The sequence below is a fragment of the Terrapene carolina genome, unplaced genomic scaffold (assembly GCF_002925995.2).
Source record: "Terrapene carolina triunguis isolate 2854851 unplaced genomic scaffold, T_m_triunguis-2.0 Scaffold262, whole genome shotgun sequence".
Taxonomy (NCBI): domain Eukaryota; kingdom Metazoa; phylum Chordata; order Testudines; family Emydidae; genus Terrapene; species Terrapene triunguis.
Window position 1 is genome coordinate 2,829,918 of NW_020664613.1, and position 19,699 is coordinate 2,849,616.

Below are 19,699 nucleotides of genomic sequence, written 5' to 3' on the forward strand. Positions count from 1 at the left end.
CCCCAGCCCGGAGCCCCCTCCTGCACTCCAAACCCCTCATCCCTGGCAGTACCCCCAGCCCAGAGCCCTCATCCCCTCCCACACCCCAGCCCTCTGAGCAAGCCCGGTGAAAATGAATGAGTGAGGGTGGGGAGAGCGAGCGACAGAGGGAGGGGGAGATGGAGTGAGTGGGGGTTGGGCATGGACAGGGCAAGGGAGTTTGGTTTTGTGCGAGTAGAAAGTTGGCAACCCTAAACTTAGAATGCAAATCTTTCAAAACCTATGTCTTTCTGTCTGTACTGTAAAACAACTAGCAGAGTTTCGGGTGCTGTAAAATAAAACAATCAGCAAAGGCAAAGAAATTGAAGTATATGATCTTGTGGCAGACATTATTAGCCACAAAAACCTTCACCCCAAAATGTAAGTGAAAGGATCATTTAAATCAGTACTTACCAAACTTGACAAAAAAGCATTTACATTACAAGCAAATTGAGTTAACGTATGGGGAAGGAGGACTGGCAGTACTGGTTTGAGTCACTCATTTCTTAGGTATAATTTAGATCAGTTGTCTCCAAACTTTTCTGATTGCGCACCCCCCTATCAGTAAAAAAATTTTGAGCACGCACCCCCTGCCACGCCAAAGCAAAAAAATAAATAAAAAAAGGCGCTCCTCCTGCCGTGCACCCCCAAAGAACCTCTTGCGCAACCCCCTTTGGAGACCACTGATTTAGATAACCCACACAGCCACATACTAGATGCTACATGCGCACACACATGCACACAAAATTCTACTTCATCTTCTTCGCATTCAGATACTACAGGAATGGGCAACAGCACACAACCCTAAATTTACCTCTGGAGAGCTCTGTAGTAAGTGTCCTTACACGAAAGACAACATACTTCATCTTCCAATATTACAAAAGATGCAAGATGGGAGAACTTGGAGGCTGGAGACATAAAAAGCCATGGCTGTAGGTGAAGATGTTTGCCCAGCATGTTTTAATGATTTATTGTTGATTTTTCATCTCTCAGTACTTACAATGCCTTCTTTCTCTGGGATGTCTAGTGCCAAGATATTTCTTCCCCCATCCCATTTTCACACATACTGAGAGGGATGACTATGCCAATATTTACAAGAGATGCAGCTCTTTCATGTTACTTCCACCATGGTCCAGTAGCTATGTAAGAAGTCTAGCAATAAACAAAAAAGTGGTTGTGTCTCTCATGTTATTGTTATAGTACAAGGGGTCAGGAATCATGCATGTGTTTTCTGGCACTTGATCAAGTCTACAGGACTGTTATTGAAAGTTTATTTTCACTGGCTGCTTATACAAGTGACTACAGGTGGCAAAGACCAACGTGCTTGGATCAGCATTTCATTATACAAAAAGTGACCTGTAAAACTAGGAAAGTAGTAGTAAATCAAAGGAGGAAGGGGGGGGGAGAAAGAGGGGGGGGGGGGGGGGAGTCAGCTTTTGCTTAGGTATCCAAACATCATAACTGAACTTTAGAGCAGGCTTCAACATTAATTGACACCTCATTTTTAAATCCAAGGATCTTTTTGAAATTCACACAGAACCAGGGTGCTTATACTACAGCGGTGGGTGTAGTATAAAAACCTAGATATGAACAGAATAAAAATTATTTTCAAGTGTTCTAAAATTTCATCATGATTTGCATATTTTAGGATCTGTCATATTTGGAATTAAACACAGAAATTTATAACATAACAATAGTCAAATTTGACCAGTTTTAACATTCCTTTGTATCTTTAATATCCATATAATTCTACTTCTAAGGTTATTTTTAACCAGTAACAGCAAGACCCAACAATAAGAAATCAATGTATGCACACAACTGAAGGTGGAGGGGGGCATTTGGCAAGAAAACGGCTTTCATTTTCGAGTTCTGGATTGGGTTATTACTACACAACAATCGAATAAATCCTCTCTTTTTTTTAAACTTATGAAAAAATTCCTTGATGGTGCTCTTTAAGTTGGAAATCTTGCTACCTTTGTAAGACTCGCTGTGATGACTTGAGACCAACTTCTGAAAACTTTTTCTTAAGGTATAAGTAGTATGGGCTGTATACGGCCTTTAATTGGTGCATGGAACTCCCACAGAACTTGCAACACACTTTACATCAAGTATCAAAAGACATATGTATTTAAAACTGTTAAACTTAGACTGTATATTTGAAAACGAGGATGTGATTAATATTAAGGAAGCGGTTCTTCTGATGTTTAGGAATTAGATTGAGGTGAAGAGGGAGGAGTGGCTCTACACTACTCAGGTCCCACCTTCAAGCCAGGAGCAGCTGGATGCTTCCTTTAAAATGATGTAGCGAAATGGTTAACAGTGTTGATCATTAAGCCGTCATCATTAGGTGTCATCAGAATTAACGGTGTTATTGAGATGAAGGGTTTAGACCACAATTCTTTTAGGAACTAATGCTCCTATTGAATCAACAAACCCCAACCCTGTGTAAAACTTGACTCAGAGTAGGAAGGACAGTTACCCTCCAGAGGACCATGATGAAAATGTTAGGTTCTCCCTTTCCATTCCTGGAGTTCCTGTCTCGTTTATCCTCCTTTCTTTCAGACTGTTCTCCTGTCCCACTCTACGCAGCAGTCAGCTACCACCCACTTTGTGTCCTAATTTTTACACCTGGCTCTCCCTCCCCTCATAATCTCTGACCCTCATTCTCAACCTACAACTTCCACAATGGCATGCCATCTGACCCCTCATCCTCCTTTGACCTTCACCACTGAATTAAATCCCACTCACTAAAATGTCTACTCCCTCAACTTTGTCTTCAGAAAACACTGCTCCTCTGTTCCTTCAACATCAGTGTTCCCACACCTTGACTATCACCTCATCTCCTTCAGCACCCACTTGTCGATCCATCCAGCCTGTGCTGCTTTCAGCTGATTGCCATCGACAGCTTATCTGCCAAGTCTCACTCTCTTCTTCATTGACTCAGTTGTCTAATCCCTCCACTCCTTCTTTCCACAGAAAAATGTCCTACTAATTTGCCACATGGCTCACCACCACCACCACCATTCAATTTCTCAGCATCTGCACCACTGAACACCTCTGGAGAAAGTCTCCTGAGTAACAATGGCTTCCTCCACTATAAGCTTGTTCTCTTAACTTCCTTGTCAAACAGCGCTCTACCTCCCCACATGGCATATCCACGAATCAGCTGCCTATTCACCACCAGATCCCCTCTTAAAATGCTCTCCCCCATCCAGGTAGAATGTTCATGGCATTTTCAAAGAGATGACTGACCGGGTCTGATGTGACTTCCCACTTCCTTCTTCTCCCATCACCCTTTATCACCTGGGGAATTCTTCACATCTGTGCAGAGGAAGTATACAGCCCTACCACTTTGATTTAGCAGTGGGGAAGGTACCTACATGGCCATGTGAATAAGATCTTGTGCACCAGTTTTTCCACACCCACATTCTCATCACCCCTATGTACACATTTGCACTTATTTGGTCTGATGCTGGATTACTGACTCAGTCTTTCTTTGTCATCGTAGTGTCTAGAAGCCCAACTGAGATCAGGGTCCTATTGTGCTAGGCACAGTACATGCACATAGCAAGAGAACGTCTCTCAAAAACCTTGCAATCTACATAGACAAGACAGACAAAAGGTGGGAGAAAAGACAATTTTCATCAATTTAAAGATAGAGAATTTAAAGACAGAGGCTGGAACTTTCAAAAGAGACTAAGGGATGGAGACAACTAACCTCAATTACTCCCTTAGATGATTTCCCAGATTTAAAGTGTGTCTCAGACCCTGCAATCTCACTACTTTTATTTTCCCGAGGTCAAAGGGAAAATCTAGCAGCAGAATGAGTCTGTATGTGGAACATCTCCACCCCACTCCAAGAAAAAAAACACCTGCTCTTCTTCAGCTGTCTCGAGGCCTGCAGGTATAACACAAGAAAGCCAGATCAAAGAGACTGTGCTGACAGCCATTCAAAATAATGCATTCTACAGCCAGGGCAATGAGCCACCAAGGAAAAATAAACAGTGACCTTCAAAGAACAACACAAGGCTGGGCCAAGAAAATATGCAGACTGACTGGTCCTGGCTCCACTGCTTAGGAGCTCAATGGCAAGAGTCAGTTGCCCAGGACGTCAGAAGTTCCCACATTAAAAGTTTATTCCAATCTGAAATATTTAGTCATGTAAGAATAGAACAAGGAGTCAGGCACTCCTGAGTTCCAATTCCATCTCTGACTTATGCTACTCCTGTGGCCTCAACCTCTCTGCTTCAATTTCGTCAACCGTAAAATAGGCCTGATACAGCATGTCCCTTGAGAGTGCTTGAAGATTAGTAGATATTTGTACAATGTTCTGAAGATGTAATGAGCTAGATAAGTGCTAAATATGATGAGTAAATGCATTTGTTACCAAGTTCGACCATTACCGAACATTTCACAGGACTTTTGTTTTTTCATAATTAAACTCTTCCGAAGCAACCACAGCAGTAGAGAAGATACAATGTGCAACAATTTGTGTTGTCTAGATCAGTGGTTCTCAAAGTCAGTCCGCTGCTTGTTCAGGGAAAGCCTTTGGTGGGCCAGGCCGGTTTGTTTACCTGCCGCGTCCACAGGATCGGCCGATCGCGGCTCCCACATCCCTCGGCCCACGCCGCTTCCCGCTGCCCCCATTGGCCTGGAGCGGCGAACAGGTGGGCCGAAGGATGTGGGCCGGTGGGCCAGCTCTCTTATAAGGTATAAACATAAAAAAACTCTTACCTAAAATTATCCTATTCTTGCTGATGCCATTTTTAACCTCATCATCAATCACGTTTGTAAGCACCTGACACATTGAGTCAATGGTTTCAATGTGTTCTGGACACTCATTAGAGATCTTCCATCTGTCAAACCACACAGTGGAGAGGGCCCCTCTCATAGGTGTATACGGTCTGGAGGAAAAGAAAAGAAAGGTTGATTAAAAATATATGAGAACAAAGGCATTCAGTATAACCATGGTAAATAACAGAGAATTTGGTGACTGACTGAAAAAGGAGAGAAGGAATCAATTAATTGTCTCTCAATTCTAAATGTGTCTAATTTAAACGTTATTTACTATTAGTTATACAAAGTCTCTTTGTTCATCAAGGACTATCCTTAAAGGGTGAGGACATTTAGAAAACTGTTTAAAATACAAATGCAAGTTTCAATCAGCACAAGGTCATGGCTGCATAGTTTCATATACTAAGTCTTTTAGAGCACAACCTTGCCAACAGATCTGCAGGTGTGACTCCTTATTCCTGAGCATACTTCCTGTTGAAATAAATGGGAGTAGGGAGTCAATACATGCTGATGGGTTGCAAGATCCTCAGGTCACATACTATGTGTGTTTCTTGGGGGTGGGAGGTCTGATTTTATATCAGGAATAAGGCTGAGATTTTTTCAAAACCACCGTGGGGATTCAGAGGCACAATTCCTACTGAAAGTGATGGGAGGGTTTTTTGTTTTTTTATTAATCTTCTAGGCACCTATGGAAATTTCAGTCTGTGTGAGTGTGTGTAGGAGAGAGAGAATGAGTGAGTGGTGAGAGATCGTTTATCTTAATAATCCAGATAACTTTATAAATAAGGTTGAAAAACACAACTTTGCTTACCTTGCCAGCGTGCAGACTGAAATTAGAGATGTAATTATACCATTCTTTGCAATACTGTAGTTAGTGTCAGATTAGTATCACAAATACCTTACATACACTGTCCAAAACTCAAATAATCAAGGAAGTTACAATTCAAAGGAGACACTTTTTTTTATGATGATGATGATGAAGAATTGGCCCCTAAAATCCCCAGAAAGATGATCTAATTGTCTTACAATGGTAACAATTCAATACCAAACCTACTGCACTGAGGTCAGTGTTTCATGTCAAGGGGGTCAAAACCAAGATCCCCAAAATCCTTAATTGCTATGTTTAATCAAGGGGCACATTTTTCACTCTAAATTTAAACTCAGAAAAGCTCAGATCAGATTACAATAGTTGCCTACAAACAGACAGCCTTTGATAAATTTGTCTGGCTGGGAACCCACTGAAAATGAAAATGAAGCCTTCAGTCTTCTATCTGGATTTTCTCACTACTAAGGTTTAAACAAAATACCACTAACAATCCCAAAAATGCTTAATGAAGCAGCAAATTCTGCCCTTATTTATACCATGGGGTTTGCACATGTGTGAAGTAGAAGGGTCTATTTCTAAACCAAAGAGACCGCTGCATCTCAGAACATATAATAGGCAGTATTTTATGTATTTGTATTACTATGGCACCCCAGAACCCCAGTTATGGACCAGGACCCCATTGTGCTAGCCACTATATAAACACAGAACAAAAAGACAGTCCCTGACTCAAACAGCTTACAATCTAAGTATAGGCACTTAGAGGATAACAGGGTGATAAGTAATAGCCAACATCGATTTGTCAAGAACAAATCATGCCAAACCAACCTACTTTCTTTCTTTGACAAGGTTACTGGCATAGTGCATGGGGGGAAGCAGTAGACATGATTTATCTTTATTTTAGTAGAGCTTTTGACACTGTCGCCGGGTGGAGGTGGAGCTTGGGCTTCAGCTTCAACCCTGGGTCCCAGCAAGTATAACGCTGGCTCTGGCAACCCCATTAAAATGGGGTTGTGAACCACTTTGGGGTCCCGACCTACAGTTTGAGAACTGCTGGTCTAGAGAAAAGAAGACTGGGGCGGGGGGGGGGGGGGGGGGGGGGGGGGGGGGCTGATAACAGTCTTCAAATATGTTAAGGGCTGTTCTAAAGAGGATTGTGATCAATTGTTGTCCACTTCCACTTAAGGTAGGACAAGTAATGGGCTCAATTTGCAGCCAGGGAGATTTAGGTTAGATATTAGGAAAAACTTTGATTATAAGGATAGCTAAGCACTGAAACAGACTTCCAATGGAGGTTGTGGAATCCCTGCCCGTGAAGGTTTTAAAGAACAGGTTAGACAAACACCTGTCACGGATGGTCTAGGTTTACTTGGTCCTTCCTCAGTGCAGGGGGCTGGACTAGATGACTTCTCAAGGTCCCTTCCAGCCCTTATATTTCTATGATTCTATAAGAGAAGAGACTACATTCTTGAATGAACTCCCACAGGAAAATGATAAAAGACAAAGCACCCCATCACAAAGTGATCACTCCATACCTGACCTCTCAGTCCTGATCCTCAGAGGAAATCTGCACAACACTTTCAAAAGACAAGCCTAAGAGCTTAAATTCATAACTCTGCTAGACACCATAGGCGCTGACTCAGTGAGTGCCCCGGGGCTGGAGCAGCCACGGGAAAAATATGGTGGATGCTGAGCATCCACCGGCAGCCCGCCTATCAGCACTTCCCCCTCCCCTCCAGTGCCTCCTGCCCCCCAGCAGGCCCCACCAATCAGCCTCTCCCCTCTCCCTCCCCATGCCTCACGCCCGCTGCAATCAGCTGTTTCGCGGCGTTCAGGAGGCTGGAGGGGAAAGGGGAAGTGCTATTAAACACATCACTTATCAGGCCTTAGTTTGGATTCCAAAGGATAAATAGTGATTGTTTATTAAACTAAAGGAAGGTCAGAAGACAGTATTCAATACACAGAAGAAGCTCCACTGAAATCTGTTCAAGAAATTTTATTCTTTGCTTCTTCCACTAGGGACTTCACCATTGCTATTGATTTTACATGGAAGGCACTCAGATACTATGAGGAGTAGCAGTATAAAACAATTAGGGATAGATATTATCCAAATACTGGTTATAGGCCCTTTCTCAAAAACCTTGGCATCAGTGCTCATGGTAAGCACTGCTATTGACAGTGGAGCAAATGCCAAGAGACTTCAACTCCTAGAACCAATGGATTAATACATACAAGTAATTACAATAGGTTGTTAGAAAAAAAAAACATTTAAAAGTTTAAAAAAAGAGCTTTGTCCTACAGTAGCAGGATTGCCCCGGCATTTACATGGAAAAAGTATGCGTGGATATTCCTGAAATATCCACAACAAATTTAGTGGTATACAGCTTTGCAAGAGAAACTAACAGATACTTAAAAACACAAAATAAACAAACAAAACCACCCAACACAGCACCTTTTATTTGACTTTCCCCTATACTGTTCGTTGGCATAACAAACCTTTCAAAGTTGGAAATATGTCCTCACCCCCTTTGGTCTCCCTTATTTGGCAAATGCTTTAATTTGTCAGTGTAGTGGTCCCTTGCTCTCAAGCGCGGAGGGAGACCACTCCGCCTCACTGCGGCAGGCAGCAGCAGGCAGGGCCAAGCAGCTTGTAGCCTCCTAGCAGGGACAAACAACCATTAACTGTCTGGAGCTCTAGCCCCCTTCGGCAGGGCAGTAAGCAGTCTTTAACTCAGAGTCTCCCGGCTAAGGCTGACACCAAACAAGAGTCTAGGGCTCTGGTCTTCTAGGCAGGGCAGAGTACAAGCAATCTCTAGCCCACAGCCTCCTAGCTGGAGCAGACAGCAATGAACAGTCTATAAGGGAAGCTCTGGCCTTCTGGGCGGGGCGGAGCAGGCTTTTGCCTAAGCGGAGTGCCCCAGGGGTCAGTCCTGGGGCCGGTTTTGTATACCATCTTCATTAATGATCTGGATGATGGGATGGATTGCACCCTCAGCAAGTTTGCGGATGACACTAAACTGGGGGGAAAGGTAGATATGCTGGAGGGTAGGGATAGGGTCCAGAGGGACCTAGACAAATTAGAGGATTGTGCCAAAAGAAATCTGATGAGGTTCAACAAGGACAAGTGCAGAGTCCTACGCTTAGGAAGGAAGAATCCCAAGCACTGCTACAGACTGGGGACCGACTGGATAAGCGGCAGTTCTGCAGAAAAGGACCTGGGGATTACAGTAGACGAGAAGCTGGATAGGAGTCAACAGTGTGCCCTTGTTGCCAAGAAGGCTAACAGCATATTGGGCTGCATTAGTAGGAGCATTGGCAGCAGATCAAAGGAAGTGATTATTCCCATCTATTCAGCACTGGTGAGGCCACATCTGGAGTATTGCATCCAGTTTTTAGGGGCCCCCCACTACAGAAAGGATGTGGACAAATTGAAGAGAGTTCAGCGGCGGGCAACGGAAATTATTAGGGGGCTGGGGCACATGACTTATGAGGAGAGGCTGAGAGAACTGGGCTTATTTAGTCTGCAGAAGAGAAGAGTGAGGGGGGATTTGATAGCAGCCTTCAACTACGTGAAGGGGGATTCCAAAGAGGATGGAGCTAGGCTGTTCTCGGTGGTGGCAGATGACAGAACAAGGAGCAATGGTCTCAAGTTGCAGTGGGGGAGGTCTAGGTTGGATATTAGGAAACACTATTTCACTAGGAGGGTGGTGAAGCACTGGAATGGGTTACCTAGGGAGGTGGTGGAATCTCCATCCTTAGAGGTTTTAAAGGCCCAGCTTGAAAAAGCCCTGGCTGGGATGATTTAGTTGAGGTTGGTCCTGCTTTGAGCAGGGGGTTGGACTAGATGACCTCCTGAGGTCTCTTCCAATCCTAATCTTCTATGATTCCTGGCTAAGGCAGCCAACAAACACAGAGTCTAGGCCTCCAGTCTCTTTTCTGGGGAAAGCCACAAACAAAGTGGCTTAGGGGTGACTAGACCACAAGACCAAAGGTGGGGTTGGCAGCAAAAGGATAAGGGGATCTTGGCCAACCCTACTCCACCAGGTCCCAGCCAAGGGCCCTAACAGTGACAAAAGTGGAGCAAAGTCTGGTTTCCCTGGCTCCTTCCTACCCCATTCCAGGTGCAGGGCTCCATAATCCAAGGGTGCTTCATCTCCTCAAGGTACAGGGCTGATGGCAGTCCTGACAACTCATGCCCAGGATAGGTCTCCTCCGGGGGCAGGGTGCTGCACAGCGCAGTTTCAATTACAGAGTGCCGCAGCAGGCTGGAGATATCTGCCTCCTTCCGTGGGTCCCACTCAACTTTATCCTTCCTGCCCCACCCTGGTACTTCTGTTGAAGGGTGAGGGGTGGGGAGGATTTGGCTCCTCCCACCAGGCGGAGTGTAATGGTTCCTCCTTCTCAAGTCTGGAGGGAGGCCACTCTGCCTCACTAAACTCACAATCAGGAATTACAACCTTGTAGCTAAAGAATGGTGGTTATGAATCAGGAGAACTGGATTCCAATCTAGATTCTGCCACAGACTATCTGGGTGACCATGGGCAACTCACTGAACCTTTCTATGCCTTTATCACCCAATCTCTGGAGTTGAGATAATGACACTTACCTATATGACAGGGGTGTTGGCAGGCTAAATTAACTGATCTTTGAAGAAATGTGCATTGAGATCCTGAAATGGAAGGTGCTATAGATGCAAGGCATTCATTATTTCCCCATGCAGCCTCAAAAATCCCTCATTTTGATGATGCCATTAACAGAAATATGAATAACTGTGAGAAACCAGTCACATATTTGCAAGCCACTCCACTTTTAACTCTCTTTTCACAATGACTCTGTTGTTGTGTAAGTAACTGACATGACAAAACCATAGGCTGAAGACATGGGCAGATTTTTGTGTCATTAAACCAGAATGGCAAAAACATATACTACATTATTATTAATTCTCTTATCATAGTGCCTCGGGGTCACAATCCAGCACCACGCTGAGCTAGGTGCTGTGCATACAAAGAACAAAGAGAGCTCATAATCTAAGTATAGGACTAGGGACAACAGATGGATATAGGCAGACTGATGGGGGACTACAAAGGAACTATGGAATATTTTAAATATATTATATACGTTTGCTACAACTGAAGATGGATTTAAAAGTAAAGATTTAGAATCATGGTAAAATCCATAATGTAATATGACTGTACAGTTGATCAAACCTGGGATTAAGGGCTTTAACATGCAATCTTTATAAATCGCCAATGAAGGAGATGGGAGATTGATCCATTTAAAGAGCACGGGAGCAGACCCTCAAACGGATTGCCAGAATACTTTCAGTTGTCACAAAGATGTCCTCACAACTAAATTGAATTTCTAAGAAATACAATAAAAAATAACTCGCATAAAAGAATCTTACTTTTCAGCTTTAACATTACATCCTACTGGCACATCTGTTTTAGTCATTCACCTTGTTCCTTAAATAAATCCCTTTATTAACTAGTATAATACAACTCAGACATTACCACCGTAAACAAATATGTTTGGCACGGAACTACCTGCACAGCTCCAAGAATAGAGCATAAAATTTTTTCTTTGTGGTTTAATTGTCTGAAAAAAAGACCCCTATGTTACAGTAACATGAGGAGGTTGCCCTGAAACGTACAGAGAAAGTAAGGAAATTTAGAGTGCACTGAAATTCAGTTCAACGCTGATCCTCACCTGACATCATTGCAACAAGGCTCTGAAGCAAAGCAGCTCTATGCCTGCAAGTTGTGTGATCAGTTCAGGACAGCGTCGGACCACATTGTCTGTCTTCACTTTAGATTTTCTTGCCTTTGAGAGTTTAAATCAAACCCTTACCATTACTCCCAACAGATTTTTGTGGTTCATGTTTTTTTTTTTTTATTAGGATTTATAAGTAAAGGCCCCATGTCCCTATAATCTGTTTTTGAAACTCTCTGAATACAAATTTATGGTCCACTAGCAAAATGTGTTTTAAAATGTGGATTTACTTTCTGTACTGATTTTTTTAAAACAGAAGTTATATGAAGTACTTTGGGGCACATGAAAGACTCAACCCTTTAAAAGAAAAAAAGCTTCCTCCTGTTCCATTCAACCTCAAAACTCTGGCTTGTTTAAAGAACATAGCCTACCTCTCTCCTTCCTCCTCCCCCCAAACAAGCATTAGAAATGCAACATTATACAAGCTGAACTAACTCTAAACACTAAAAAAATGGGAGAGAGATAAACAGTGCTAAGGAACACCAGGCACCCCGTAAATGGAATCTTTAAAATGCTTCCAAATGTCTTCACATCTCACCTGCATTGTTTTGTCTGAATGGATTATTAAGGAATTGTTTTAAGTGTGCATTTTTTATTATAATTGCTTGTTCAGGGGAATATATTAGGGACTGAATCTATGCTAATCCATAATTTCAAGATAAGAATTCAAAATAGCACACAGGGATCCAGGAATCTGAACATACGTATAAAAAAGAAATGCATTACAAAAACCTGTGACTGACTGACTGTACCACAGAGACTCATTTTAATCATTTACATTTTTATTTAAATACAAAGGTAGTTGTTATGCAGATTAAAGGCCAAATTCGAAGGTAATGCATGAAAGAAGTGTAAATTAGACATCCTTTAAGTAATTTAGAAATACTTTAGTAATGTGTAAATCTAACTTATACACCAATGTAGAAAACATAAGTGAAAGCAGGGAGGTAATTTACACCTTTTCCAGCTCTCTGGAGAGTAGATTACACCAATTTAGACTCTAATTTATGCCATTTTAGGTATCACCTTTAAATTGGTCCTGCAAAATGTCATTTGGAAAATATTTTTAACATAAAAAGAACTCCGTACTATTGGTACTGTATTGATTAGTTAATAAATAATTGTACTTGTACAGCATAAAACTTAAGATGATGTGAAAACATCAATCAGCAAAAGCCTAGTTATAGCAAGAAGGTGGATGCCTCAGGTAAGCAGGGTAAGACGGCATATCACTAATTTTAAATGTTCCTACTTTCCTTTCTGCTGGTACAGAAGTGCAGTCCAATCATGGATTGCCGGCTCCACTCTCTGCGTGACAAGCACTCTGCTGATGAAATCACACATGCTACAAACCCAGCTAGAAAACTGGAGCTGGCCTGGAAAGGGCAAGTACTAGCTATACCTTTTTCAGAAGTTTTTAAAATGTTACACTGAGAGCTTGCTGATATGCCACATGGCATGGGAGCTGGGAATTTGTTGTAGAGCTAAGAACCCTGTACAAAGAAAGAGAAAGGTAAACTTAAAGTTAGTAATATGCTCATTCTCCCGCCGCCTCCTTTATTCTGATTGGGGCTCTGTACAAGACATTCTAATGCTGGATTTTTGTTGGTTTACATTTATATTCAAGAAAGATCACACATGTCAGGCAACAGAGCAGGGTGCCAGATGAAAGTGTTTAACGCCCTAGGGTGAAATCCGGGTAGTGTTGAAGTCAATGGATGTTTTCCCATTGATTTCAACGAAGGCAGATTTGACCTCAGTGCCAAATTCTTTGACCCACTGCAGTAATTTCCAGCAGCAGAGAATTTGGCACATACTGTAGTTTTATCTGAATTTAAATAAGTAAAAATAAACAATCTACTTGAACCTTAAGATGAATAACTTTATGAGAAAAGAAAAAAAACTCTTTATTGCCCTTTTCCCCCTAGTTTAACTTTTAAAACTCTTTAGGATGAGTTGTGCAAACCCTTACACTCAGGAATAAAGGCACTTAATGCATATAAGGGCTTGCAGGATCAGGTTCTCTGTTTAATAAACTTGGTAAAAAAAACCTACACATTATTCCTGTATCAAAATCCTAAAGCCCAGGGTACATTTCACGCCAAATTTATAAGTCCCTCAAAAATGGGATTTATTTTAGAAACATGGACACAAACACATTGCTATTGTTAACAGGGCAGCCTTACGGTGTCATACTGCACCAATAGTTACTGCATTAGATGTGTGTCAGGAGAAGTTCAAGAAAATTAGACTTGAAAGTATACTTAAACAAAAGGGGGAAAGAAAAGATTGCCTATATACATATCCAATTTTCAAACACTTCTAAACTAGGACCCCTCACCACTAGCCATGACTCATTCATGCTGTTCCACAGAACTCAGTGGGCCAGATTCTGATTGGTTACATTAGTGCAATCTAGACTGGAATTGCTCTGGATTTACACCAGTGTAAATGAGAGTAGAATGGATCAACTGGAGGGGGGAGGGATAGCGCAGTGGTTTGAGCATTGGCCTGCTAAACCCAGGGTTGTAAATTCAATCCTTAAGGGGGCCATTTAAGGATCTGGGGCAAAAATCTGTCTGGGGATTGGTCCTGCTTTGAGCAGGGGGTTGGATTACATGACCTCCTGAGGTCCCTTCCAACCCTGACATTCTATGATTCTATGTAGCAAGACTTTAGAAGGCTATGGGTATTTTTGTTGGGGGAGGGGAGAATCCTATTACCTTATACACAACTCCTGACAATTCTGGCTATTGGATCTTTTTTCCACTGGGTGTAATTTTTGCCTGAGAGCAAAGGGACACATAGACACTGGTTTTATATTTTTTTAAAAATCACTCTTATTTTAGACTAAACATCACACAGTATTGAAAAAGGAGGAAAAAGCCTTTATTCTCATTTTTGCAAACCCTTGCTGTTTCACAGCTAATCTCTGCTAATGACTGGAAGATCCACTGCACATTAATTAATACTATGAATTAGTGAATTTTTTTTTAAGTCAAGGATAGTACACAAAAATTGTTTATCTTTAATTGTATGAGAAAATCCTTCTTAGCCTACCAGGAAATGTTTGACAGTGCAGTCTGTAAAAGTATTGACATTTTAATAATTTGAGGCTTCACTGGGACGCTATGGAAACAAGGTGCACCTTTCCATAAGCAACACTCCCTTTGAAGTCAGAACAGAATATACTTAGGCAGGAAAAAATCAAAGGCACAACTACAAAAGGGGCAATAACTGGTAATCCTGCTGAAAAGGATTGGGGGTTATGGTGGATCACAAACTGAATGAATCAACAATGAGATGCAGTTGCAGAAAAGGCTAATATCATTCTGGGGTGTATGAACATGAGTGTCATATGTAATTGCCCTGCACTACCCAGCACTAGTGAGGCCTCAGCCTGTCTCCAATTCTGGGTGCCACACTCTAGGAAAGATGAGGAGAAACTGGAGAGTGTCCAGAGGAGGGCAACAAAGACAATAAAAGGTTTAGGAAACCTGACCTATGAGGACAGGTTAAAAAAATGGGCTTGTTTAGTATTGAGAAAAGAAGACTGAGAACAGTCTTCAACTATGAAAAGGGCTGTTATAAAGAGGACAGAGACTGTTCTCCACATCCCCTGGAAGTAGGACAAGAAGTAATCAGCTTAATTGGCAGCAAGGGAGATTTAGGTTAAATATGAGGAAAAACTTTTTGCTTATAAGGATAGGCTTCCAACGGAGGTTGTGGAATCCTCGTCAGTGGAAGCTTTTAAGAACAGGTCTGACAAACACCTGTCAGGGATGGTCTAGATATACTTAGGTCTGGTCTATACTACCCGCCTGAATCGGCGGGTAGAAATCGACCTCTCGGGGATCGATTTATCGCGTCCCGTCGGGACGCGATAATCAATCCCCGAATCGGCGCTCTAACTCCACCAGGGGAGGTGGTAGTAAGCGCCGCCGACAAAAAGCCGCAGAAGTCGATTTTGCCGCCGTCCTCACAACGGGGTAAGTCGGCTGTGATACGTCGAATTCAGCTACGCTATTCACGTAGCTGAATTTGCGTATCTTAAATCGACTCCCCCCTGTAGTGTAGATGTAGCCTTAGTCTTTCCAAGGGGATGGACCAGATGACCTCTCAAGGACCCTTCCAGCCCTACATTGCTATGATTCTATAAACACAGACCTATGTACCACTTAAGTCTCATTCATATCTTAAAATAAAACGTAAGTGGGACTTTAAGTGGTGCTGCACAGACCTCGTACAGACCCTCTGCAAAGTGGTGAATTAACCTTTAAATATTTACTGGTAAGTGGAGCGAGGCCAAAAATTCCTAATGGCAAGAGTTATGTGGTTTGGAGGGAATTAGTGGGCCAATATCTGCTTTTAAATATCTGCAGCAATTTAAATCCCAAATAACTCCATTGTAGCATCTTTTAGAGGTAGTGGAAAAACAGATTAAGTCTATAGGATGCTACACTGGAGTTACTCGGGATTTATATCACTGCACCAGAGCACTATTCTGCCCAGCGAGTTTTATACCATAGTATTATTTTATTGTTTTGGATGTTTTGATCTGCAAAGCACATCAATTTTAAAAATTTCTACACAACTGTAGTATTTACTATCTGAGTTCAAATGGCCTTCTCAGAGACCACCTCTTCCCAAGTGTCCTGCTATTGGTGACTGTAGACCTACTGTCAGTTTGCTGAATGAATATGGCCAGGGACATACCAGAAACTCTATTTGGAGCACTGGAAGGTACTTCTAAGCCAGGCTCTGAAGTTCAGAATGGCAGCTTTCCAGAACTGGTGGCAAACAAGGTAGAAGGGATCGGCAGATGACATAGGGGCTCAACAGGCTAATCACAATGAAAGAACCTAATATTTACAATGAGAAAAACATAATGAATGCTTTAAAATAAATAATGTAACATACATCTCAAACCCGCATAACTGCTGGGAAACAACATGAATAATGCTGCAACAGCAGAATTCTTACCCATTCCCAAGGTGGAGATAACAGGTTTTCCCCTGCACTAGGAAAAAGTTGAAATGAAGAGAAATGGGAGGAAGAATGCCACTAGAGTATAGATGAAGGAACAAGGAACCTGAGACAGAACCATTATTATACACGGCTTTTCCTCCCTCAAGGTACCTGCTGGGCAAAGATGCATTCACTGTATGCATGTATTTCATATGGGTATGTTATCCTGAATGTTAAACTGTTCACGTACTTGCAGCACATAAACAGCAAAGGATACATGAGAAATGAAATGAAAAGACATTCAATTTGCAAAAATATGCTTTCTCCATGCTGCAGAATAGTGGTATAATGTAAATTCCAAGATAGGTCTTGATATCTATGTGGTCAGAATAAAGAGAAACAGCTTGACAATATCTGAAATCCATCTATGCGTCCATCAAATCCCACTTCTACAAGGCTCCTTTGTTTTAAATTTATGAATGAGGTTAGGGCTCATGAAACTGAGGGATTCATAACATTTGCTTGAGCCAAACATAGTACGGATAGGCACGGTGCATGCTACCCCATACAGCTCTGCCAATCCATCTCAATCTTGACCTACAATACTCCTGCTGCTTTTCCAATCCTAGGCTTCTCACGAGCAGAGACTGCTGCCAATGTAGCTGAATGGTGCCAAACTGTCTGGGGGTTTTGTGATGTGGCCAAATGGGGACTAGTATGAAATGAAACTCACCTCCACTCATAAGCAAAGTGAAGATTTGAACCCAGGTGAAAGGCTGGAAGGCTAGCCCGCAGCATTGAACAGCCTTTAGCAGCCATATACTTCCAACAGAGGAAGGACGGGATATTTTGCAAAATGTGTAACACTCAAACTATGCAGAGCGATCTGTTGGCCATGGGAAGATATGCTAGTGGATGTCAAAAAGATCCACAAAATAGTCCAAATTGTGTATTTATAGTTTACTTTCTGACTTACAACGGGAAAGACTGTCAGAAGGGAATGCGAGACAGCGCAAAGAATCTTTGACCTAGATTTTTCAAGAGAATTATAAAGGTAAAGTATATTTATTAAAACAAGTGAAGCCTCAATAGTTTTAACTTTACCACGTTAGCTGCTGCAATGCCAATTTAAACTATCACTTTCTATTTAAAAAAAAAAAAAAAGCCTAAACTGGGTGGTATTCAGTTCCCCTGATTTAGATATTCAATAGAAACTGAATGTTTAAGTCACAGTAGTAGCAGCTGAAACAGTATTTAAAGCTGCAGTCATGCTGACCCAAATAACGAAGAAAAAAAAGGAAACCCTTTTCCTTTAAAACTGTGAGTGCAGACGTGGCTTTAAGTATTGCATCAGCTACTAGGGCTACAATTTAAACCCTTGGTTTTTAATTAAAGCATGTGCATCAACATTATTGGGGGGGGGGATCCTAATTCAACTGTGTTTAACAATTTAAATCTGGCTACAGAGACATCAATGTTGGAAGAACGCTAAAAAAGAAGTTAACTGAATGATCCATTAAAAGAAAACGATCATCTTTTTCCATATTTTAAGCTTATACAGAGATAAAACAAAAAGCTTCTAGGAAAAGGGAAAACTAAAAACAGAAACTTGTAAAATGATTTGGCCTCAGCTACATGTTTGTACCTTTTAGAATCCATCCCATTAATCTTCCCCCCCACACACAGTTCTTCACAGCCATTACAAAATTATCCATTTCTTATTTTATTAAATTAGGGTTTTATAAATGCATGTATTTCTTTCACCTTAATAAACAGGGGCCCACATTCTCTCTATATCAGAGCATTTGTTAGTATGTTAGAAAGTAGTTTTAGATCTACATATATAAAAATATATTCATCTTTTGAAAAAGAAAAATGCAAGAACAGACTGAAGTCTTAGACTAACCATGGACTAAGTAGCTTACTCTGGGACCTGGCAGCTATTGTACTGCCTTTATAAAATTTGGTGCAATTTAATGTCAAGAACAAAAGCTAAACAGGAACGTGGCTGAAGTACTTGTCATTGGAAGGGTTTGTTTTGTTTTTTAAAAGAACATTAAAATGAGGCACTGCATGGCTCCGACGACTGATGACAAACAAAAAAATCTAGCGCCACATCAGTAATGACTGAAGCTATCATTGGATGACTGTTTGGTAGTACATTCCCACTTTTTAAAGGACAAGTGACCAATTAAAAAATCCAACATGGCACTAATTGGCAGCCATGTTGGTAGTCACAACAGATACATCAAGGAATGAGGGCCAAATCCTGCAAGGTGCTCAGTGCCCTCAACTGGTGTCTTCAGTCAACTTCTTCATTCAAATTACTTCTATATTTAATCATCTTCTGATATCAACATGTCTATCGACACCTGAAGCCAGAAAGCAGTTGAGGCCCTCAGCACCTCAAATGAAATACCCCAGAAGACACATTGGTAAGGATGTACAAGGAAGTTGCTGTCCATGTTATACCTGTTCAGGGGATAGAAGGCCTTCAGTCTCCAGGGTGGTTAATCTAATTCCTTATACCAGAATTATTTCCATATATGTATATATATTTTAAAGTAAAACAATTTTTAAAATTATACTTTGTTTTTAGCAACTGAGAGCCAGCCATATTATACAGACTTTTTTTTTTTTTTTTTAAAGCAGGCAACTCAGATATTTGAAGGCAGTCAGCTTCCATTACAGAAGAGTGTAATAAAAAAAAAATGATAATCTTTCTCTGGGATTTTTAAACCTTCTATAGAATAACAGAATTATATCCCTTCTACAGACTGGCTAAAAACAATTATAAAAACTGAAATAATTTATTTAGCATCTTATTGATTTCATCCCTATTATATAAGGCTTTTCCCTGAAGAGTTTTACTCTTGGGGGAATTCTATGCCACTGCTGCGCAGCAGAAAATTGCCTCCCCCCCGCAGATTCTCTTTACTTTCCGCAGAAAATGGTTTCTGTGGGGAAGCAAAGAGAAGCTGCATCAGTGCTCATTCACCCCTCCCCGGCAGCTCAGACATGTCTGTTTGGGCAGCTGCGAGAGAGGTAAATCACTGGGGGCAGGGAGGTCTGGGGATGCCTCCCCCTTCCCTTCCCTGCACAGAGCTGCAGGTGCTGGGTTAGATCAACACCCAGAAACTTCCCCTGGCTGCAGGAGCTCTGCACTGTGTGTGTGTGTGTGTGTGGAGGCTCAGTGGGGGGCTGGATGCACAGGGGTTGGGCAGACAGAGGAAGCAGTTCCCTGTACAGTGATTCCTCCCCCCCATCTGTGCACCCAGAACCCACCCACCGAACTCCCACCCCGCTGAGCCTCACCCCCCGCATCAG

At 41.8% G+C, this 19,699-nt stretch overlaps 1 protein-coding gene across 1 annotated transcript in view; it reads right to left on the bottom strand.

The window, feature by feature from the left end:
* The window catches only part of LYPLAL1 (lysophospholipase like 1), a 39,923-nt gene that overhangs the window by 11,221 nt on the left and 9,003 nt on the right, over positions 1–19,699 (bottom strand). The window contains exon 3 of the mRNA XM_024216165.3: positions 4,753–4,922. Coding sequence (XP_024071933.1) covers positions 4,753–4,922 — 170 coding nt within the window. The remainder of the gene's footprint in view (positions 1–4,752; positions 4,923–19,699) is intronic.